The following is a 20,965-nucleotide window of genomic DNA, read 5'->3' on the forward strand; positions in this document are numbered from 1 at the left end:
TACTTGTTTAATAAATTTAAATTTATTTAAATAAAGAGATTAAAATAAATAAATAAATAAATAAATAAATTTAATAAGATTCTAAACCACTAAACCAATCTGGTCAAATCCATTTTATCATTTTGCTATAAATTTATTTTTAAAATTATTCCAGTCATTAAAGTAAATGTACTACATATATATACACACACTATAACATTGTAAAAAATTTGGAAGAAACAAAAATTTAGGTATAAATTCAACTGAAGTATAAACATTCTTGTACATTTTCTAGTAGCATTCTTTTCCTCACACACACATATTTTTAGTGTTGTAATCACAGGACACACACAACTAGGTATACTGACTTTTCCCTGCTTAATACGAATACTGTAAATACTATTCAGTGTTGCCACTTCTGTATCTTCATCGGAACCATTTTTATTTTTTTTAGAGAGCAAGAGAGAGTGTGAACATTGGAAAGAGGCAGAAGGGGAGAGAGAGAAAGACGGAGAGAAAGAGAGAGAAAGACGGAGAGAAAGAAAGAGAAAGAGAGAATCCCAAGCAGGCTCCAACATGGAGCCTGACATGGGCTCTATCCCATGACCCTGAGATCATGACCTGAGTTGAAATCAAGTGTTGGACATTCAACCGACAGAGCCACCCAGGTGTCCCTTCATCAGAAATATTCTTTTTTTTTTTTTTTTTTAACATTTATTTATTTTTGAGACAGAGAGAGAGACAGAGTATGAACAGGGGAGGGGCAGAGAGAGAGGGAGACACAGAATCCGAAACAGGCTCCAGGCTCTGAGCTGTCAGCACAGAGCCCGACGCAGGGCTCGAACTCACGGACCGCGAGATCATGACCTGAGCCGAAGTCGGACGCTCAACCGACCGAGCCACCCAGGCGCCCCTCATCAGAAATATTCTTAATGGCCACACAACTCTTCATGAAATAGTGCCACAGGTAGTTCACCAGAGCCCTGGTGAACTTGTGGATGTGGAGGTGAAAATGCTCTGGACAGACGAGGAGGCCTCCCCTTTGAGGCACTTGATTTTCTCCTCACTCCTCCCCACCCCTCCCCCTAAAGCACCATTGTGGGAAGATCAAAACTACCAATGTTTCTGGAAATAGAGTCCTAAACAGAGAGAAAGGGAGGTTAGCCAACAGCCCTGAGTTTTCCAGAGTCATCCAGAAACTCGGATTCTCCCAAACCTGAAATCCCCTCCTGAAACCCTGAAACAGTTAGGTCTTCACTGTGCTACTTTGTGGCTGCGTCTATGAATTGCACCTGCTCTTCACAAGCGTGGCTGGCACCCCCAATCTTTCAGTGTGGAGGAGCCACTGGAGTTTGTCTCCTTGCCCTAGGTTAGTGCCTGAGTGTGAGCTCCCCTCCCTGTAGCACTGGTTGGGCTCCCTCCCATTATTCTGGTTTCCACACTGAGGCTGAAGTCCAGCCACGACCCCTAGCCTGCTTGTCAGGGATCCAGGTGTCCTGCCTGGCCCTGGCCAGCCCCTTTCCCTAGGGGGCTGGACCTCAATCCCCAGCTGAAAGGGTCCCTCTCTAAAATGGACACCATCCTGGGAAACCTAGCATAACCACCCTCCTTCCTGGCTGTGCAAATGGCTGTGCCCTCTGCCCAGCATGGATCCTGTGGAGGTGAGGGACACCCCAGGCTGAGGTCAGCATGGCCCCGTTCCCATGGGCAGTGTAACCAGGACTGCTCAGTCTTGTGTGTAGACCAGCCCCCGCCCTCCTGTCCCCTCCCTGATGACCTGCCTGTGAGGACCCAGCACTGTGGCAGCTGGTGGGGGGAAACAAAGCGGGAGGAGGTTGCCGCAGGGATCTCTGTACTGGCCAGTTGGCTTTGGCTGGATTACTCATTTGGTTATTCAAGTGCTAGAGTCTGTTCCCAGGCCCACTTCCTTCAATAATCAGTTTCTTTTTGAAAATGTACCATTCACCCAACCCAGAATTAAAGAATAAGGACTCAGGTCCTGGGTCCCCTGTGAAAGGCAAGCAGCGTGGAAGACAGGCTGCTGTCCTTTTACCTCATGCTTGTCCTCTCTGGATGTGTTACCCTCAGGAGGGCTTGAGGGGCTGGGCCAGGACATCTGGCAGTGGATAGGATCTGCCCTTTAGCAGAGAGAAGATAGAGTCTCACTAGCATGCTAGTGGCTGGCCTGTGGATTCCTGTTCCCTGGACACTCCCAATGAACGAGCTCCATCTCTGGATATCACCTGCAACATTACTCACAATGACCTTCCCTGCAATTGTTGAGGCCTGTCAGGGATTTGTACATCCCACTGAGGGGGAATAATTCTGGGCCTGAGCCTATGATAGTGGAGGTGGCAGGTCTGAAGGCATCATACAAGGTGTGGCTTTTCCCAGTGGCCCTCTTGGGACAACAAATCCAAGACCAATCTAACTGCAGATAATCAGGATTAAAAAACAATGTTTATTTATTTATTTATTCTGAGAGAGAGAGCCTGCAGAGGTCAGAGAGAGAGAGAGAGAGAGAATCCCAAGCAGGCCCCGAACCACCAGCCGCAGAGTCCGATGTAGGGTTTGATTTCATAAACCATGAGGTCATGACTTCAGCCAAAATCAAGAGTTGGATGCTCAACCGAATGAGAAATTTTTTTCTTTTACTTATAAATAATTTAAAAACACTTAATAGCCTTAAATTCTTTATATATATATATATATCTTTAAATACACTTCAAATCACTGGCAATATGCATGTATATAGTTTTTTCAGTTGTGATTAATATGTACATTATTCAATCCTGTTTTTTCCTCCACTTTATTGCCTACAGAATTTCCTCGTACTTATTTTTTTATTTTTACTTTTTTAAGTTTGTTTATTTATTTTGAGAGAGGCAGAGAGAGCATGAGTCGGGGAGAGGCAGAGAGAGAGGGAGACAGAGAGAATCCCAAGCAGACTCTGCACTGTTAGCACTGAGACCAATGCGGGGCTCGAACTCACGAAACTGTGAGATCATGGCCTGAGCTGAAACCAACAATCGAACGTTTAACAGACTGAGCCACCCAGGCGCCCCCTCCTTGTACTTGTTTTTAAAAGCCTCAAGACCAGTTGTTGTTTAACTTTTTGGAGGTCACAGTTCCCTTTGATAATCTGTCAGTTATGACCTCTCTCCCCAACTCAAAGGGCACATAGACATGGCCTTGGGTGCCATCTGAGGAGACCTCCAGACTCTCAGAAACATCATGCCAGGTTAAGATCCCTCATGTTGTACTATGAGCACCCAAGGGCCAGCATTAAGCCTTATATTTGTGCATTCCATCTTTATTATCCCCCAAAGTTCCTGGAACTTTTAGTACTGTAGTAGGTATTTGAGGCAATGCTTGTTTAAAGATGGATTTGGTGCTAGCTGGATGGTATATTGTTAGGCATTCTGGTTGTTTCCAGTTGTCGGCAGTTGTGACCCGATGCTGCGGTCAACTCCTACCTACAGTTTGCTTTTTTTTTTCTTCATCCCACAAGGCCTGTTTTGGGGAGGTGTTTGGGCTTGAAAAACACATGGACTTTATTGGCTCTGTACCTTTGCTTATGCACAAGGAAAGCCTCCTTTTCTTTGGTCTAGATTCCCCCCTGCAAGACCCTGCTCAAGTGCTGTGGGTCTCCCCAGAGCTTTCCCTTGCCCTACACATGGAAGTGTGTGTCTTCTGTATCTCTACCTGCCCCTTGTCGTCATCAGTTTGGGCTTCTCTAACAAACTGCCATAGACTGGGTGGCTTGTAACCAACAGAAACTTGTATCCCACAGTTCTGGAGGCTGCAAGTATGAGATCTGGGTGCCAGCACGGTCAGGTTCTGGCGAGAGTCTGCTTCCTCGTTTCCTCATATGTTGGAAAAAGAGCAAGCTCTCTGGAATCCCTTTTATAAGGGTGCTAATCCCATTCAGAGGCCTCCACCCTTATGAACAGAGGCCACACATAATACCATCACATTGGGGTTAGGATTTCAACACAAATATGGGGGGAATACAAGCATTCAATCTATTGTACTCCTCTCTGCTGGTACTCAGCACATTCCATGTTCTTGTGAGAAAATGTTATATACACATCTTATCTCCTTTATTAGATTCAGATACTTCATGTATCTGATACCCAGAACAGATCATTTTAATATACCTCTGCTTTGTAAGACAAAATTATTTTCAGGAATATTTCAAAAATCAGGAGTTGCTATTTTCTTGATTTGTTCTTTGTTTTAGAGCAATGAACAATTTAGGAGGAAGAGTATATTGCCACTTTAAAGATAATCAAATGCATTAAAAGTATTCCCTGTAAGAACTAAAATTTTTACTTACCAAACAAAATATGGTTGACTTTTGAACAACAGAGGTTTGAACTATGTGGGTGCAAATGTACATAGATTTTTTCCCCCATAAATACATGACAGTATTGTAAATTTATTTTCTCTTCCTTATTTTCTTAGTAACGTTTTTTCTTTTCACTAGCTTACTTTATTGTAAGAATATGGTATGTAATATATATATGACATGCAAAATATGTGTTAATTGACTGTTTATGTTATTGGTAAGGCTTCTGGTCAACAGTAGGCTGTTAGTAGTTAAGTTTTGGGGGAGTCAAAAATTATATGTGGATTTTCTTTAAAAAAAATTTTTTTAAATGTTTATTTCTGAGAGAGAGAGAGAGAGTGCTCTAGCAGGGGAGGGGCAGAGAGAGAGAGGGAGACACAGAATCCAAAGCAGGCTCCAGGCTCTGAGCTGTCAGCACAGAGCCTGATGTGGGGCTTGAGCCCACAAACCTAGAGATCATGACCTCAGCCAAAGTTGTATGCTTGACTGACTGAGCCACCCAGGTACCCCATTGTATGTGGGTTTTCGACTGCACAGGGTGTTGGTGACCCTAACTCATATGGTGTTCAAGGGCCAACCGTATTACACCTCACAGTTCACTGTAATATGTGTCTTACTGTTTTATTTTGATTTTTTAAATGTTTATTTATTTTTTTTTTGAGAGAGAGAGAGAGAGATTGGGAGGTAGAGGAGCTTAGGGGCAGAGAGAGAGGGGGATGGAGAATCTGAAGCAGACTTTGTGCTGTCAGTGTAGAGCCCGAGGCTGAGCGTGAACCCGCGAACTACAAGATCATGACCAGAGCTGAAGTCAGATGCTTAACCCAGAGCTACCCAGGTGCCCCTGTTTTACTGTTTTAAATTGTAAACACAGAAACACTAAATGGTCACCTAGGGTAAGAGAATTGAAGTTTTGAGGTTTTGTTTCTTGGCTTTTACAATCACTCTGCTATCATCTTTTATTCTGAATTTGCTGTGTAGATGTAGGAATATGCAATAAGTCCCAGAGGGGCTGGAGGCATGAGATGATCAAAGCAAGTTGGGGGGATTTGAAACCGTGATACACTTCCTCCTGCAGTGAGCGCGTCACTGAATGCGTGAAGGTCAGGCGCCAACCGTGTAACTGGGAGCGCTCAAAATGAACGTCGATGGAGAACTTAATATTAACTAAAGGATAAGTAATACAAAAGTGTGATCCTTTGAAGGTAACATATATATAAAACTCAACAGTAACCATAGAAGTTATTTGCAACTTTGACCAAAAAACTATTTTGGGGGGTAGGAGGTTTATTTTTTACCACTGACATTATTTAGAATTGTGATAATGAAAGACGGACCAACTTTCAGCAGGTTCTGCTATTGTAATGACCGTCCCTATGAAGGATGACCTTCTGAGTGTGGACTTCCAGGGCACGTGGCTCCCACCTCCCACCCCCAGCCTACCCCTGATTTGACAGCTCGAGGTGGGAGTTCGGGACAGTGGCTGGCGGGGCACGGTGGGACGCAGTGTCCACGGCAGGAACGCAGTGGTTCTGTGTGTGGGCTGAGGCCAGGGGGATGGCTGATAGGTGAGGCTAATTGTCTTCACGTACTCCAAACAAAACAATACACCACAATGCACTGAATACAAAAACCGGTAATAGAATCCAGTCCTCTCCTCTGAAGCCAGACATTAAAGAAATATGCAACATTTCTTGTAAATCAATGTCACTCCCTTTTTATCGTCCTTGTTTGCAAACTACAAGGTATTTCTCATAATATGATATGTATTGATACGGGATTGTCTCGCCGTTATTTTTAATGGCATTAACATTTTAAGAAATGTCTCTGTTTTGGTCTCTAATATGGCAAATACTGATAGCTGTATTCCATATAAAAAAAAAGCTCTCTGGACCCCTAAGGCATTTTTCAGGATGTCATGATGCCCTGAGACCGGGAAGTTTGAGAACTGCGGCATTCATGCACTGCCTTGTATATGGCAGATGCTTGTGCCACAGGGTTAAGCGAACGAGCCACTGAACGGATGGGCTTCAGCTGCTTCTGGTATTTGGAAGTTGTGGCTGAGACTGGAGGGAGGAGCAGGCCCCTGGAGGCAGTAGTGGTGGTGGACACCTGGAAGGTGGGGGCTGCTGGGGTCAAGAGGCAGGATCCTCCGTTTGAGAGCACTATTAGCTCTCATGGCAACATCAGTGTGGTGGGTCTGGGGGTCAGGCAGTGAGGACTGGGGATGACAGTGATGGTAGGTCCGTGTCCCGGGGGCGTCAGGAGGCTACCCATACCTGGTTCCCCTTGGTGCTGACAGATTGGAACAGCTGTCCCAATCTGTCTTTCTGGGTGGGAACTGAGCAGTTTTGGTTTTGAGGGGCCTCTGGCTGTCAAATCATTGAGAATGAGGACAACAGAAAGAAAGGCCTGTAGGCTCAGTCAGATTGAGCTCTAGGTGCTTCTCCCTGCTCTGCTCTGAACAGCCATGGGACCCCTGCAAGCCGCCTATGTGCTGGCTCACTCTACCACATGGTGAGGATGGGGTAGCATCTGGCACATACTGGATACACAGTACCTTGGTGGGTCCATTAGTAATGTCATTAATAAAAACAAAAAGAGGCAGGCTGGGAGGGGTGGGGCTAAGGAAGAAGGGTCCTCGGGGGAGTACTTCCTGGCCCATGACTAGTGACAGTGGGAGCTTGGTATAGACCAGGGTTTCTCAACTCTCAACCACTCTGGACACTTTGCCCTGGATAACCTGTTGTGGGAGCTGTCATGTGCATGGTAGAATGTTTATTTAGCAGCATCCCTGGCCTTTGCCCACTACATGCCAATAGCCCTCTCTCTTCAACTCTGACAACCAAAGATGTCTTTGGACATTGTGGAGGATAATTTTGCCTCTGGTTGAGAGCCACCAGTCTAGGTACTTGTCTGACAAGGCCTCCACTGTGGGTGCTTGCTTCCAGCCAATGCCTTGGAGGTGACCCACCAGCTTCATCCACACAAGATCTGTCTGTCTCACTCCTTTCAGGAAGAATTCTTCCCAGAGATTCTACTCCCAAATGAACAGGAGGCCTCCTGACTCTGCTCCCTTTCCCGGAAGAACCCTCCTGCTAATCATGGCTGTTTCCCTCAGCTTTTGGACAAACCAGACCCCGGGAAAGCAGCAGCTGAGCGACGCAAGAGCTGGTGAAGGGAATCTGGATGCCCAGCAGCCTGGGGGAGGCCGTCCTGCCCTTCAGCCTCCTCCTTGGCAGTCATGCCTTCCAACCTCCAAGTCTCCACTAGAATATAGTCTGGGCCAATAACAACGCAATGGAAGAACAAAGGGAGGTATGTTTACCCAAAGGAATGCTGCTGCCACCAGAATGAACGAGTCACCGCCACATACACGTGCCCCGGATGAATCTCACCAGGATAGTGTTGAGTGAAAAAGACAGAGGCAAAAGTGCACATGCTCTATGGTTCCATTAATGAAAAGTTCCCCCAGAGGCAAAATACTCTACGTTAAAGCTCAAGGGGTACACAAGGGAGGCTTCTGGGATGCAGGTTCCGACTATGAAAATTCATTGAGCAGTTATGATACAGTCACTTTTCTAGATCTACGGAAAATAAACAAACAAAAACAACATTCTGGGCCAAAGGTCAGGACAGGCCCTTTAGCAAAATCCCTGTCAACCCAGGGAATGAAAATCATCAGCAATTTTGCCTGGCTGGCTCTAAATCATTATTGTCATGTTTGGACATGGCTTTACACATGAGATGATGAATACAAAATAATCAGCATAGTGCTTGGCACAGAAAATGCTCAGGAAATGGTAATAATACTACCAATTAGTATTGATGTAGGATACAAAATAATAATAAAATAATCAACAGCCTTTTTTCTTATAGGGGAAACAAAAGATTCTGGAAATTTCAGGTATATTCCTGGTTACTAAATTCCTGATTCTCAAGGTTTTTGGAGCTCCTTCCAAAGATAGTCTTTGAGGAAAGAAAAATCTAAGTCTCTTCCTCAGAGTGAGTAGCTCCTGACCAGTAATCAGCACACACACAAAAATCCCAAATACCTAATTTGGCCAAACTGTTCAGTGTCCTTCATATCCATCATTTATTGATCCAATATACTGTTTAGCCAGGAATGTGGAATCCACCTACCTGGTCAAGCAATTGGATCTACCTTTGGCCATCAATCAAGTTTATGAATTTATAAATGAAACAAGTGTGACTGCTGTTGGATTTCTCTGTCTCAGAGTAAAACTGTGGCAGAAAAACATGAAGTCTAGAAAATATGCAACGCTATCTCTTCTTTAGACCTGACCGGAAACAGGACTCTACAAATTCCTCTCTTCTCAGACAGCCAGCAATCAGGCAACCTCAGCAAAACGGAGCATTTCATTGCAAGCTGCACTCCCCAACCACAAATTAGATGCCAAATTAACTCTCGGGAACATCCCAAACTCTTTCAGATCATTCTCCCAAGACCCAAGTCTTGGCATGACGGGTTCTGAATCAGACATGAGGGAGAGAATACAGTGCAAGCCGCAAGTGCTTTTAGACTTCTATTCCCAGAGAGATCTCCTAAAATTTCAGTCCTGCACGAACGGCAACATGTCCCTGTGACCCGTGATGCCACTAATAGAATCAAGTTCTGTCCCACACCGTCAAGAACACTCAGTGAATTTGTCTCACAAATGTTCTTTGTGACAGACATTTAAGAAAGAAAAATCCATGCCCATTTCCACAGAAAAGGCAGGCTCTTACCTAGTCCCAGGCTTTGTCCATGGGCACTTGATTGGATAAAGACGCATAAAACCAAGAAAATAGAGACACACAGGGGACTTTCCATTTCTCCTGTTTCATCCGGGGTCCAAGGTCTTCTTGCTAATTCCTGAAGTTAAAAAGACGAGATCGCCTATTGATACTTTGTCAGGGAAGCCTGCTGATTAATAATTAACATTTAACCGTGTTACCCAGTGTCCACCTCGCTTGCTACCCCCTTGCAAGCCCAGATCTAACTATATCTAATAGAAAAAAAGTTGATTTACAAAAGCTTTTTAAAAATTCTGATACATTTGGAGAATCAAATATCTTGTCTTGTATTCTTACCTTCTTGGGCCAAGGTCATAGTTCCAAATTAATCAATTTAGGTTAATGTGTTGTGTTTGGAAATTCTGTCAAAGGTCAGGGGTCGGTGGCTCCCACACGGTTGCCTAGCTCTCCCTCTGATAGAGGGGATGCTGGTTCATGGCAATGGTATTTCAAATTGCAGACTAAGCACAAAGAAAAAGAGAAGGGCTCTGCCAGGTGGAGAGCAGCTGGAGGGCCCATTTTCTGTTGAATTTAGCAAAATGGCTGGTGCCTCAAGTCAAAGAGTTGGTGGGGTAAACGTTTCTATAGCTGAAGGGGGCAGGAAAGCTCTAACCTCAGTGTAAGAAGAGGATGACACAGAAGCAAAGATGTGGGACTGAATGCCTTTGAGGGGGCCCCATTGGGAGGTGACCCCAGAAGAAACTCTCCTCTGTGCTGACTAATGTTCCCTTGTGTAGAGGACTGAGAAGTCAGGCAGGGGAAATGTTACTGTGTATGACTCTTATGATATTCCTTGGGTCTCTAGTTTTATTTCAACTTTATTTATTCCAACTTTTCTCCCCCTGCATACCTACTATGTTCCAGGCACTGTTTTAGGCTCTTGGGACATACAAGTAAACAAAACAGACCAAGATTCCAGTCTTTGTGAAGCTTATATACCACTGGGGGGAGGAGGAATCAGATGATAGAAAATAAACATAGTAAACAAGAGATTTATGTAGATTGTAGAGTGTAATAAGCTATGGAAAAAGGGAAAGTATAGCAGAATTCAGGAGGTGGGGGGAGGTAGTGATTTTAAATGGTCAGGATGAGCCTTGTTGGGAAGTTGAACTTTAAACGAGGGTTTCAGTGAGTTGCCTCTGTGGACATATTGGGAAAGAGAGCTTCAGATAGCCAGAGCACCCAATGCAAAGGCCCTGAGGTAGGAGCATGCCTGGTCTGTTCCAGGAACAACAAAGAAGCCAATGATCAAGGAGATACCCTTATAAAGACTTTGACTTTCATGATCTGAGACATAGGAAACCATCCTGAGGAGAAGAGTCACATGATTTGCATTATGTCTTTAAAAGATCATTCTGGTTTGCAAGGCCAGGGACAGATTATAAATGAGCAAGGGTGCATGTTGGGGAGATGTGTGAGGAGGCTATTGCAGTGATCCAGTGAGAAGTGATGGTGGCTTGGTTCAGCATGGTAAGAACGGAATTGAGGAGTGGTTGGATGGTGTTGGGTATATTTGGAAGGTGGGTGCAACAGAGTTTCCTGACTACTGGAATGTGGGCTGTAAGGCAAAGAGAGGTGCTGAGGATGACTTCAAGGACTTTGGCTTGAGCAAGTGGACAATGGGGTTGATATCAGCTGAGGTGGGGAATTCCGGCTGTGAGTGGAACAGGCTTGGTGGGGGAAGATTAGGCAATCAGCTTTGACCCTGTGGAGTCTGAGATGCCTCTCAGACATTCAACTGGAAATGTTGAGTAGGCAGTTAGGTAAGTTGGGCGTCAGCTCTGCAAATTAACTCATCAAGATACCAGTGTATCCAAGTGGCTTTGAAATATCCAAGACGCTTCCCTCCCAAATGTCTGCAGAGTAAACTCTCTTACCACTTTCTACATGGGAAGAGGCTTTCAAAGTTCTGGCCCTTGTAAGTCCCTGCTTCACCAAAATCTCCCTACGATCATCGCATGCCAACTCATTTTGCGAGGCTCTCTTCGGTTGGGATAGGAGGAAAGATGCCTGTTCCCTTTCAGGGGTGCTATACAGACAGCACCTGTCTGCCCAAGCTCTGCTTTCCTAACCCATCACCCTTGTGTGGTGGTTTTAATGCACAAGCTCTCCTGTGTTTCCTTGAAGCTTGCCGGGGAGACTCCTGGCAGGGAAGAGAGGAGGACTTCACAGAGAATCAGATTTCCAGAGCCTGAGGATGCTGGGTCTACTATCTATTAGCCGAGCAAAATGTTACTTAACCTTAATGAGTTCCATCTCCTCACCTGTAAAATGGGATAGCATAAGCCAGAGAAAATACTTTGAAATACTAACTTAATATGATTTTTCTCCCAACATCTCCCCCTTGTTCTCGCTTCCACTTAAGAAGGGCAAACCAGAGAGAATTCTACAAATCCTCTGTCATCCCCAAACTTAGGACCTAGGACAAATGAATTGTAACCAAGAAAGACAAGCAAAGGGCTAAACATGTTTTGTTTTGTTTTCACATTTACTTATTTATTTTGAGAAAGAGAGCATGCACATGAGCGGAGGAGGGACAGAGAGAGAGGGAGGGAGAGAGAGAAAATCCCAAACAGGCCCCACGCCCAGTGTGGAGCCCAACATGGGGCTCAATCTCACTATGGTGAGATCATGACCTGAGCCAAAATCAAGAGTCGGTCGCTTAACTGACTGAGCCACCCAGGCACCCCAAGGCTAAACATATTTTAAAGGAAGCAGGAGCACCCCACCTTCCCATCATAAGAAAGAAAGTCTCTTGGGCTTCCCAGGTCAGTGGAGATGAAAAGATTGTAGGTCTGAGGGCACAGGAGACCGTCCCCGGCTTCCCAGAAACCCTGCTGGAAGTTGGTAAGAACCCAAGGGGGATATGGCTATGTGGTGCTGGCAGATGGGCAAAAGGATGCCCCTGTGCCTGGCGGGAAGTAGGAGAGCAGTGAGCCTCCAGCACTAACAGGTCATGGAAGATGGGGAGGACAGGCCCCTCCATGGCCACCTGGGGGGGGGGGTGGGTGACAGAGAACCAGGCGGCACCCCCACCCCCAGGCCTAGGTATTGCTGTGTCTGATCCAGAACTATGGCACACCGGGGGTGGGGGTGGGGTGGAAAGAAGAAATCCGGGAGGGCTTGAAAAACAGGAGTTTGGAGTCAGTAATTCAGATGGCTTACAGAAAGTAAAGACATTTCGTGTATATTAGAATTTGCGGCCTGAGAATCATCTCTGTACAAAAGCAGATACGTCATGAGTATTAGAGATGTGCATGTGAAGTGCAGAGCCCAGTGCCTGGTTCATAGTAGAGGTTCAGTAAATGCAGTCACTTATTCTGGAGACAGCATACTCAGTGGTCAAGAGCCCGGGCTTTGGAATCAGACAGGTCTAGGTTCAAATCCTTGGCCTGCCACTTCCTAACTGGGTAACCTGGGGCAAGACCTGAGTATTCTGAGCTTTAGTTTTTTTCTTCCATCTGTACAAGGACTACTGATATCTACCTGATCAGGTTAAAGGGCATAATGGAAAGAGATAAAGCAATCCTGGCAAGCAGGAAATAATAAATGGCAGTTATTATTATTGTTTGATTGTTTTAATTTACATAGGGAAACAAGAGGGTCTCCAGGAGGTAGATAACAGTAGGACCATAGTGATAAAATGAAAAGGGTAGCCAAAGAGAGGGTCTGGGCCAGTAATTTCAAAATCTGAGCACTGGAATCAGAGTCAGCCTGAGATCTCAGGGAGTGGACAGGTTTGGGGACAGCCCAAGAACAATCCAATTAAAGCTTCTAGGACTGAGGCCTGGAGAGCTTTCATTATAAAAACAAGTTCTCCACGAAGTTTGAACCATTGCCTCTAACTGGCTTCTGTGAGGTCTATCAGGGCACAAGAAGAACAGAATAGGCCCTAAAGATGTTTTTATATTTTCTGCTAGAGGCTGGATGCCTCTAAAATTCATATGTTAAAGCATAGCCCCCAAAGTGATGGTATTAGAGATGTGGTCTTTGGGAGGTGATAAGGTCCTGAGGGCAGAGCCCTCATGAGTGGGGGGAGTGTCCTTGTAAAAAAGACTGCACACAGATTCCTTGCTTCTTTAAAAAAATTTTTTTTGGGGCGCCTGGGTGGCGCTGTCGGTTAAGCGTCCGACTTCAGCCAGGTCACGATCTCGCGGTCCGTGAGTTCGAGCCCCGCGTCGGGCTCTGGGCTGACGGCTCGGAGCCTGGAGCCTGTTTCCGATTCTGTGTCTCCCTCTCTCTCTGCCCCTCCCCCGTTCACGCTCTGTCTCTCTCTGTCCCAAAAATAAATAAAAAAAAAAAAATAAAAAAAAAAAATTTTTTTTAATGTTTATTTATTTTGGGGAGAGAGAGACAGAGTGTGAGCCAGGGAGGGGCAGAAAGAGAGGGAGACACAGAATCTAAAGCAGGCTCCAGGCTCCAAGCTGTTAGCACAGAGCTGGATGCAGGGCTTGGACTCACAAACCATGAGATTGTGACCTGAGCCGAAGTCAGACGCTTAACCAACTGAGCCACCAGGCACCCCAATTCTTTGCTCCTTTGCTCCTGTGAGGTTATAGTGAGAACATGGCCATCTGTGAGGATCTCACCAGACCCCACATCTGCTGGTCCCTTGATCTTGGACTTTCTAGCCTCCAGAACAGTGAGAAATAAATTTCTTTTGTTTATAAATTTCTGTTGTTCACCCGGTCTATGATAACCTATTACAGCAGCATGGATGGAGTAAAATACTACCTTGGAAAACTGTGTGTGTGTGTGTGTGTGTGTGTGTGTGTGTGTGTGTGTGTGTATTTTTTATGTCTGGGAAACGTTTTATCTCTCCTTCTATTTTGAACGACAGCCTTGCTGGATAAAGAATTCTTGGCTGCATATTTTTCTGATTCAGCACATTGAATATATCCTGCCACTCCTTTCTGGCCTGCCAAGTTTCTGTGGATAGGTCTGCTGCAAACCTATCTTCCCTTGTAGGTTAAGGATTTTTTTTCCCTTGCTGCTTTCATGATTCTCTCCTTGCCTGAGTATTTTGTGAATTTGACTATGATATGCCTTGTTGATGGTCGGTTTTTGTTGAATCTAATGGGAGTCCTCTGTGCTTCCTGGATTTTGATGTCTGTGTCTTTCCCCAGGTTAGGAAACTTTTCTGCTATGATTTGCTCACATAACCCTTCTACTTCTTTTTCTCTCCCTTCCTCTTCTGGGACCTCTATGATTCTGATGTTCCTTTTTAATGAGTCACTGATTTCTCTTATTCTTAAATTGTGCTCTTTTGCCTTAATCTCCCTCTTTTTTTCTGCTTCATTATTCTCCATAAATTTGTCCTCTATATTGCTGATTCTCTGTTCTGCCTCATCCATCCTTGCCACCCTGGCCTCCACTCGAGATTGCAGCTCAGTTATAGCATTTTTTATTTCATCCTGACTAGCTTTTACTTCTTTTATCTCTGGAGGAAGGGATTCTAATCTATTTTCGACTCCAGCTAGTATTCTTATTATCGTGATTCTAAATTCTGGTTCAGACATCTTGCTTGTATCTGTGTTGGTTAAGTCCCTGGCTGTCGTTTCTTTCTGCTCTTTCTTTTGGGGTGAATTCTTTCGTTTTGTCATTTTGAAGGGAGAAGAGGAATTAATGAGGTTAAAAAATTAAAATTAAAAAAATTAAAATTAAAAAAAATTTAAATTAAAAAATTAAAAACAAACACACACACACACACACACACACAAATTAGAATAAATAATGCTAGATCCTAGGTGTGTTTTAGTCTGGGTGTTGAAAGGGGCTTGATAGATTAGAGAAAAAAGGGGAAAGAAATAAAAAAGGAAATCACTTGAAAATTTGAAAAAATGAATACCCTGAAGTAGACTAAAATGAAATGATGGAAGTAAAATAGAATTTGAAAAAATTTACACAAAGGTAGAAAATATAGTAGAAAAAAATTAAAGAAAAATATTTTTCATAAAAATTGAAAGTAAAAATGAATTTTTTCTCTTTCTGTATTCAAGAAAGAGAAAAGAAACAAAGAAGAGAAAAAAGAAAAAAGAAAGAAAATTGAATAGATGGACCAGCGAACAGACTGAAATATGAGTGAAGTGACTTCGTTTTCCCCTAGAAGTCAAATTAGGAAGCGCTTTATAGTCCATAAACTAAGCAGGCGGAGAGACTTGTGTTCCCGAAGAGCGAGGTTGGCCCAGCTGGGTGGGGCTTAGTGTAATGGTTCCATTCTCCACTAGATGGCGCTGCTTAGCTTACTGGGATGGATTGTTCTGGCGCTTGTAGGTGCGTATGCGCATGCGCGGGAGCGGCAAAAATGGCGTCATCCGACTACCCAACGTCTAGTGTCAGAGGTGTTCTCCCCGATCAGCAATCGTGCACCCGTCCTTCGTCTTCGGCTTCCATCCACTCCCCGCTTTTACACAGTCCGGGACCAAGCCCCAGGCAGCACCTCCCTCCTGAGTTTGGTCTCAGATGCGGCTGTTTTTCCTGACCCCTTGCTTGTGAGGGACTGTGGCTTTGACCTGTTCTTCCCGTCTGCAGGAGGGTCTCGGCGAGCAATGGCGGGGTGCCAGCAACGCTTGCTGGACCCTGCTGCTGCCGATGCCCAGAGAGTGAGGCCAGGTGCCAGCCCGCCCCAGAAAAAGTTCGCGAGATAGTGTAGCAGCAGCGCCTCAGGGACTATGGAAAATCACAACACACATCTGGCACCAGGCTTCACCCTTAACGACCTTGTTCCAGTACCAGCGAATGTGGTGGTTCTCCCAGGTCCATTGGGGCCTTGCCTTTGGGGGACCCACACAGCTTCTACCAGGTGTTCTCCCAGCAGGGGAACCGCCTCTCTCCATGTGGCCTGAAGACCTCCGGACCTCACTCTGCTCCCGGGGATTCGCCCCTCCCACCAGAGCACCACCAGGTATTGAGCTGCGGAGTTTCAGACTCCGCGCTTCCCCTGTTGATAGTCTTAATGGAATTTAAACCCTCTCGTTTCTCCCTTTTTAGTTCAGTCCCTGCGGCTGTTTCCACTTTTCCACTTTCTCTTCAGCTGCTTTTTGGGGAAGGGGGTGCTTTTCCCGTATTCTCCCCACCCCCACCCCGTCTCTGTCCTCTCTCCACATGCAAACGTGGCTCCCCTGCCACCTGCAGCTTCTGTCTCCCCCACTTCACCTCTCCGCGCCTCGCACCTGCTGAATTCTGTGGTTCAGGTTGTGCAGATTGTTGTGTTAATCCTCAGATCAGTTTTCTAGGTGGGCAGGATGGTTTAGTGTTGGTCCGGCTGTATTTCATGGACGGGAGACACACAAAAACTTCCATGCTGTTCCACCATCTTGGCTCTAAGAGCTATATATATTATTTGATATACCTTCATACTATATAATTAGTATATGGCACTATGTAATATATTGGTGCTATATAATTTGTAAGCATATACATACCCATATATTTTGAGGGGGGGAGTGCTCAAGGTTTTTTTAAAACTGATAAAGGTGCTCCATTGAAAAGTGGTGAAGACTCTGAGGTAGAGGGATAGACAGGCTCCCAGGCCTTAATGACCTGACTGTAACGTGGTTGACTCCATTAATACAGTGGCAGAGTCACTAGATCCATTAGTGGGGTCTTTAGTCATTTGCACGTTCAAGAAAGTTCAGTGGTTTTAGGGGGACTTTTCATTTCCCATGAACTGAGAAGGGGGTAGGCCTGATCCCATGGAGGCTGGAGTCTCCAGCAGAGTTATCAGCACTGTCTATAATCCTCCGTCTAAAATAATAATGGCTTTATAATTAGATTCTTAAAAATTGCCCAATTCTTGCTCTCTTTTAATTTGAAAAGCTTCTTGAAGAAATAGACATTTCAAGAGACTGGCATTTGATGACCTGACTGTAACCTTTTCTTTTAGTGTAATGGTGATAAGAAAGTTAATCAGAAGAAAAGAAATAAATAATTTACAGAGATAAAGAGAGCAAGTCCCTGGTGGGGAGAAGTCAGGGGATTGTGGTGAAGTTCACTTATGAAAGAAACAGAGTTTTATATTCAGAATCAGGTTTTCTTGCTTTCATCTTCAGAAACTGGGGATAGGGAGGAAGGGCAGCCTCAGGTTGGAATTCTCAGAAAAGAGTAATTGAAACAATAACTTTTGGAATGGTACTATTATTTCCCTTGGTTTATGGTTGAGATTTAAGAGATTAAGAACTGGGACAAAACCATATCTTACCAGTAAAAGGCAGAGAGAGGGGAAATGAGGGCCATCTGAGTCCAGGATCAGTTTTCTTAACAGCCACTAGTCCTTAAGCCCTGTGTGTCTGGCTTTCCTCACAACTGCATGGGGCTTTCTTCCCTATGTCTGAACCGTACTCTGCTCCCAAGATGAAATTTATGACACTTTTAGGGTCATGTCATTGGAAAAGGACACCTCTCACTCCTTCTTGGGGACAGGCTGCCATCGGGAAAGTGACCCAGCTTTTATTGGGCCACCGATCAGTCTGTAGACATTTTTGTACCATGTGGGACTATGATGAAAACAAGAAGGCTTGGAACACATCCTCCTTTGGAATGGGGTTGGCCTGGAGTTTAACCTTTCCATATATTTTTTAAAAGTTTTTCTAATGAAAGGTGAAAACAAGTTTGCAGGTAAGCTTTTAGACTATTCAAAAGAACGAAGTGTTTTAAGAAGTTCAAGCAGATATTTATTCATCAAGATCATCATCCCTTTATTGATGAAATTTTGCAGATAAACTTTGCATTGGCTCTGCCTCAGACTAGGTTTGTAACCCTGGGCAAATTATGTAATTTCTCTCAGGCTCAGTTTTCTCCTCTGTCAAATGGAATCATGAGATCAAACATTATCACGTGGAAGGCACCTCTGACAGGTGTTGGCAGAGTCAAAGCTCATTTGACTTTTGTAACAAATGAGGTAGGAGTTATTTCCCCCATTTTACAGGTGAGAAAACAGAGGTTTTCAGATTCCTTGTCCAAGGTCACGTGTCTAATTGATGCACATCGGATGTGAGGACTTCTAGGTCCCTGTAACCTCTATTGCTCTCTCAGTTCCAGTCTAAAGTGAAGATCAAGGTAGCTGGTCAGCAAAGAATTGAGCTCTTTCTGCACTTATTTTTGTTTCCTGCTCTGTGCTGGTCCATTTACTCTCCCTGTCCAAACTACGGTTGTGGTTTGTGGAACAGTTAAACAAACAAACAAACAAACCAAAACCCCAAAACCAGAATAGTCTTTTTGTTTTGTTTTGTTTTTGGTCACCAGATACTCTGGAATCAGTAATGCCTCTTACGACTTTAGTAGTTTCGGTAGAATGGAAAATCTTTTTATTTCTCTGATTGCTTGGAAGCAAAAGGAAATAAAGATTTAAGTTGGTTTAGAACAACCAGATAGGCATGGAACTTTGCTGGCTCCTTAAAATTGGCCAAGGGTTTTCTCCTCTGTGGGAAAGAGGGAGGGTATAGACTAGACTCTGCCTGCCTCCTCTAGCTGCTTGGCTTGTTGGTTGGGCTTGATGATGAGTGATGATGTTCGGTTCCTCAGGGAGACCAACGAAGTCACAAACTGAGTAACTGATTGAAGCAGACCAAAGACACAGGTTGGGAAGGTGGGGTGTCAGCATGCTGGGTCCCCGTGCTTCTGAATATGGGATACCCAGTGGCACTGACACCATCCTGGGCATCAGGCAGGGCTGAAGTATCTCAGATTGAGATGCCCAAACCTCTCTGCAGCAGCGGGTCTATATACTGTGTCACACACTCATCTCACAAAAGCTTCATTAGCAAATGAAGTCTTTGGCTGCAAAAAATGACCGAGCAGTTCCCAGTGATCTGCTTCAAGGGCTACCAATGACTCACCATTTTTCCACCACATATGGTGTCTTGATGATGCAGTTAGTCATTGACTGGTAGACAGACCTAGAAGTCAGGGGTTAACAGCTCAGGGACCAATTCCCAAAGGTGCCAGACTGGCCATGTAACTCATTGAAACCTCAGAAATAATCCTATGACACAGGTGTGATTATTCCTCTTTGTCCAGCGAAGAAAACTGAGGGTTAAGGAAGTTACTGAGTTGCCCAAATCCACATTCTAGTAAGTGGTGGAATGGGATTTCAATTACAATTGTCTAACTCCAAAACCCAACCAAAGGCAGGTTTGCCAAGGGTGACATCCTAGTGTATCTAAGGTCAAAAAAAATTGGGATTGTGCTGTGTGCTCTTGAACGGCCGATAAAGACATAGATTGTGTGTTTATTAGATTATTATTTTCAAAACAAGTGTTCTCAAACGCTTTCTCAGCTATTTCATGGAGAGAGCCCTGAAATAGCCCATGAGACTAGCTCAGGATAAAAGCAATGGATGGTGTGATGGAATTATATAATTTATATACAGAAGAATGTTCCCCAATCAACAGTAAAAAAAAAAAGTCCAGGGAAAACGAGGGGACTGGGGTTCTTGCCCATGAAGCTTTGCCATGGACAGAACAGTGTTTGATGGAAATTGTTAGGGCAAGTCTATGCTACGAATGACCTTATTTATACAGCATTGCCGGTTACCCAGGTGCTCTTGAAACCATTTGGGTTAGATCATGCCTAGGGTCCTCCAGAAAGGCATGGGATGCTTTGACAAGCTTTGATAATTCTGTTAAGACGGATTTTTTTTTTTTTAAAGATAAAATCATGGCTCTCATTCAGATATTAAAAATGAACATATGGTAAATATTTTATTTAACTTGTTAATGAGGAAGCTGGTAAGGGTGTTTCTATAACTAGTTCAAAGAAGAAGCCAACCCCCCCTCCCCCAAATATATATGGATACAAGAATGTTGAAATGTGCTAATGGACGCACATTTAGCTTCTCCCATTGCAGGAGGAAAGTCAATCGGACATCCACACAGGACAGGGCAGGATTTGCATTTTGCATTGCTATTAGTTATCTGTGATGTACAGCGTTGTAAAATGCCTCAAGGGCAATGAAGACTCGAATCAGATAACTCAGGAAGGCTGTGCAGTGTTTAGACAATGCATCGTTTTCCATTGAAGCACAAAATTTACCCTGTAACTCCTATTGTTGAGAAATGATAAAGGGAAGTATTTAGCTACAGAATTCTAAAGATAGCAGGATAAGTTTCCTTCCAGAGGAAAGGCTGTCTCTGTATCTTTGTCTCTTGAGAGGAGGCTTTGTGAAAACAGACAGCTGGATCTCTATGCTGCCCTCTCCCTTCATGGCTCGATTAGTGGGAAAATTATTTAAAATCTCAGTTCCCTACTCTAACTCAGGGGTAGTACTATTATTTACCTCAAGGGTTTGGGGGAGGAATAAATGAGAACCATAAACTGTGCTTAGCACAGTGCCCAGCACAACACGTGTCTGCTATTATTATTTTTATTGATTACAATTTTTCACTGTGCTTTTTATTTTTCCTACACTTACATGTTCCTTCCCTTTCTCTCCACCCCCCTCCATCTATAATAAAGAATAGGAGAACTAGTTACAGTGTTTTTGAAAAAAAGTATAGATGCATCTGTTTCCTGTTCTTGATTTTGAAATTAACTGTGTAAATTGTGATGTGATGTATTCCCTTCTATTTAAAAAATAAAGCCTCCTCTGTCCAATATTTGCTTTTTTGTTGTTGTTTTTTGAGTAATTCCCATTGCCCGTCTTGAACCAGCTACCCTGAATTTAAATTTGAAAACGTGGTTTCTTTTCTCAAGTTAGTGGCCAGAGAAAACAGTCTCTAGACTGGGAAGGGCCCTCCTTACAGGGGATAGTACCCCAAGGCCTGGAGAGGTGGTTTTCTTGAGTCAGGTCTAGGAGCTTGGTGGTGAATCTATCCCTGGTTGGACTCCTCAGACCCTAGGAGA

The 20,965-nt window shown here is 44.3% G+C and overlaps 1 protein-coding gene across 1 annotated transcript in view; it reads right to left on the reverse strand.

Moving 5' to 3' along the window:
* Window positions 1-9,203, reverse strand: part of LIPC (lipase C, hepatic type) — a 138,392-nt gene extending 129,189 nt beyond the window's left edge. Inside the window, exon 1 of the mRNA XM_060618393.3 lies at window positions 9,077-9,203. Within this exon, the coding sequence (XP_060474376.2) occupies window positions 9,077-9,161 (85 nt within the window). The 5' untranslated portion in view covers window positions 9,162-9,203. The remainder of the gene's footprint in view (window positions 1-9,076) is intronic.
* Between the last annotated feature and the right edge of the window lie 11,762 nt (window positions 9,204-20,965).

Source organism: Panthera onca, chromosome B3 (genome assembly GCF_046562875.1).
Source record: "Panthera onca isolate mPanOnc1 chromosome B3, mPanOnc1 haplotype 2, whole genome shotgun sequence".
NCBI classification, from domain to species: Eukaryota; Metazoa; Chordata; class Mammalia; order Carnivora; family Felidae; genus Panthera; species Panthera onca.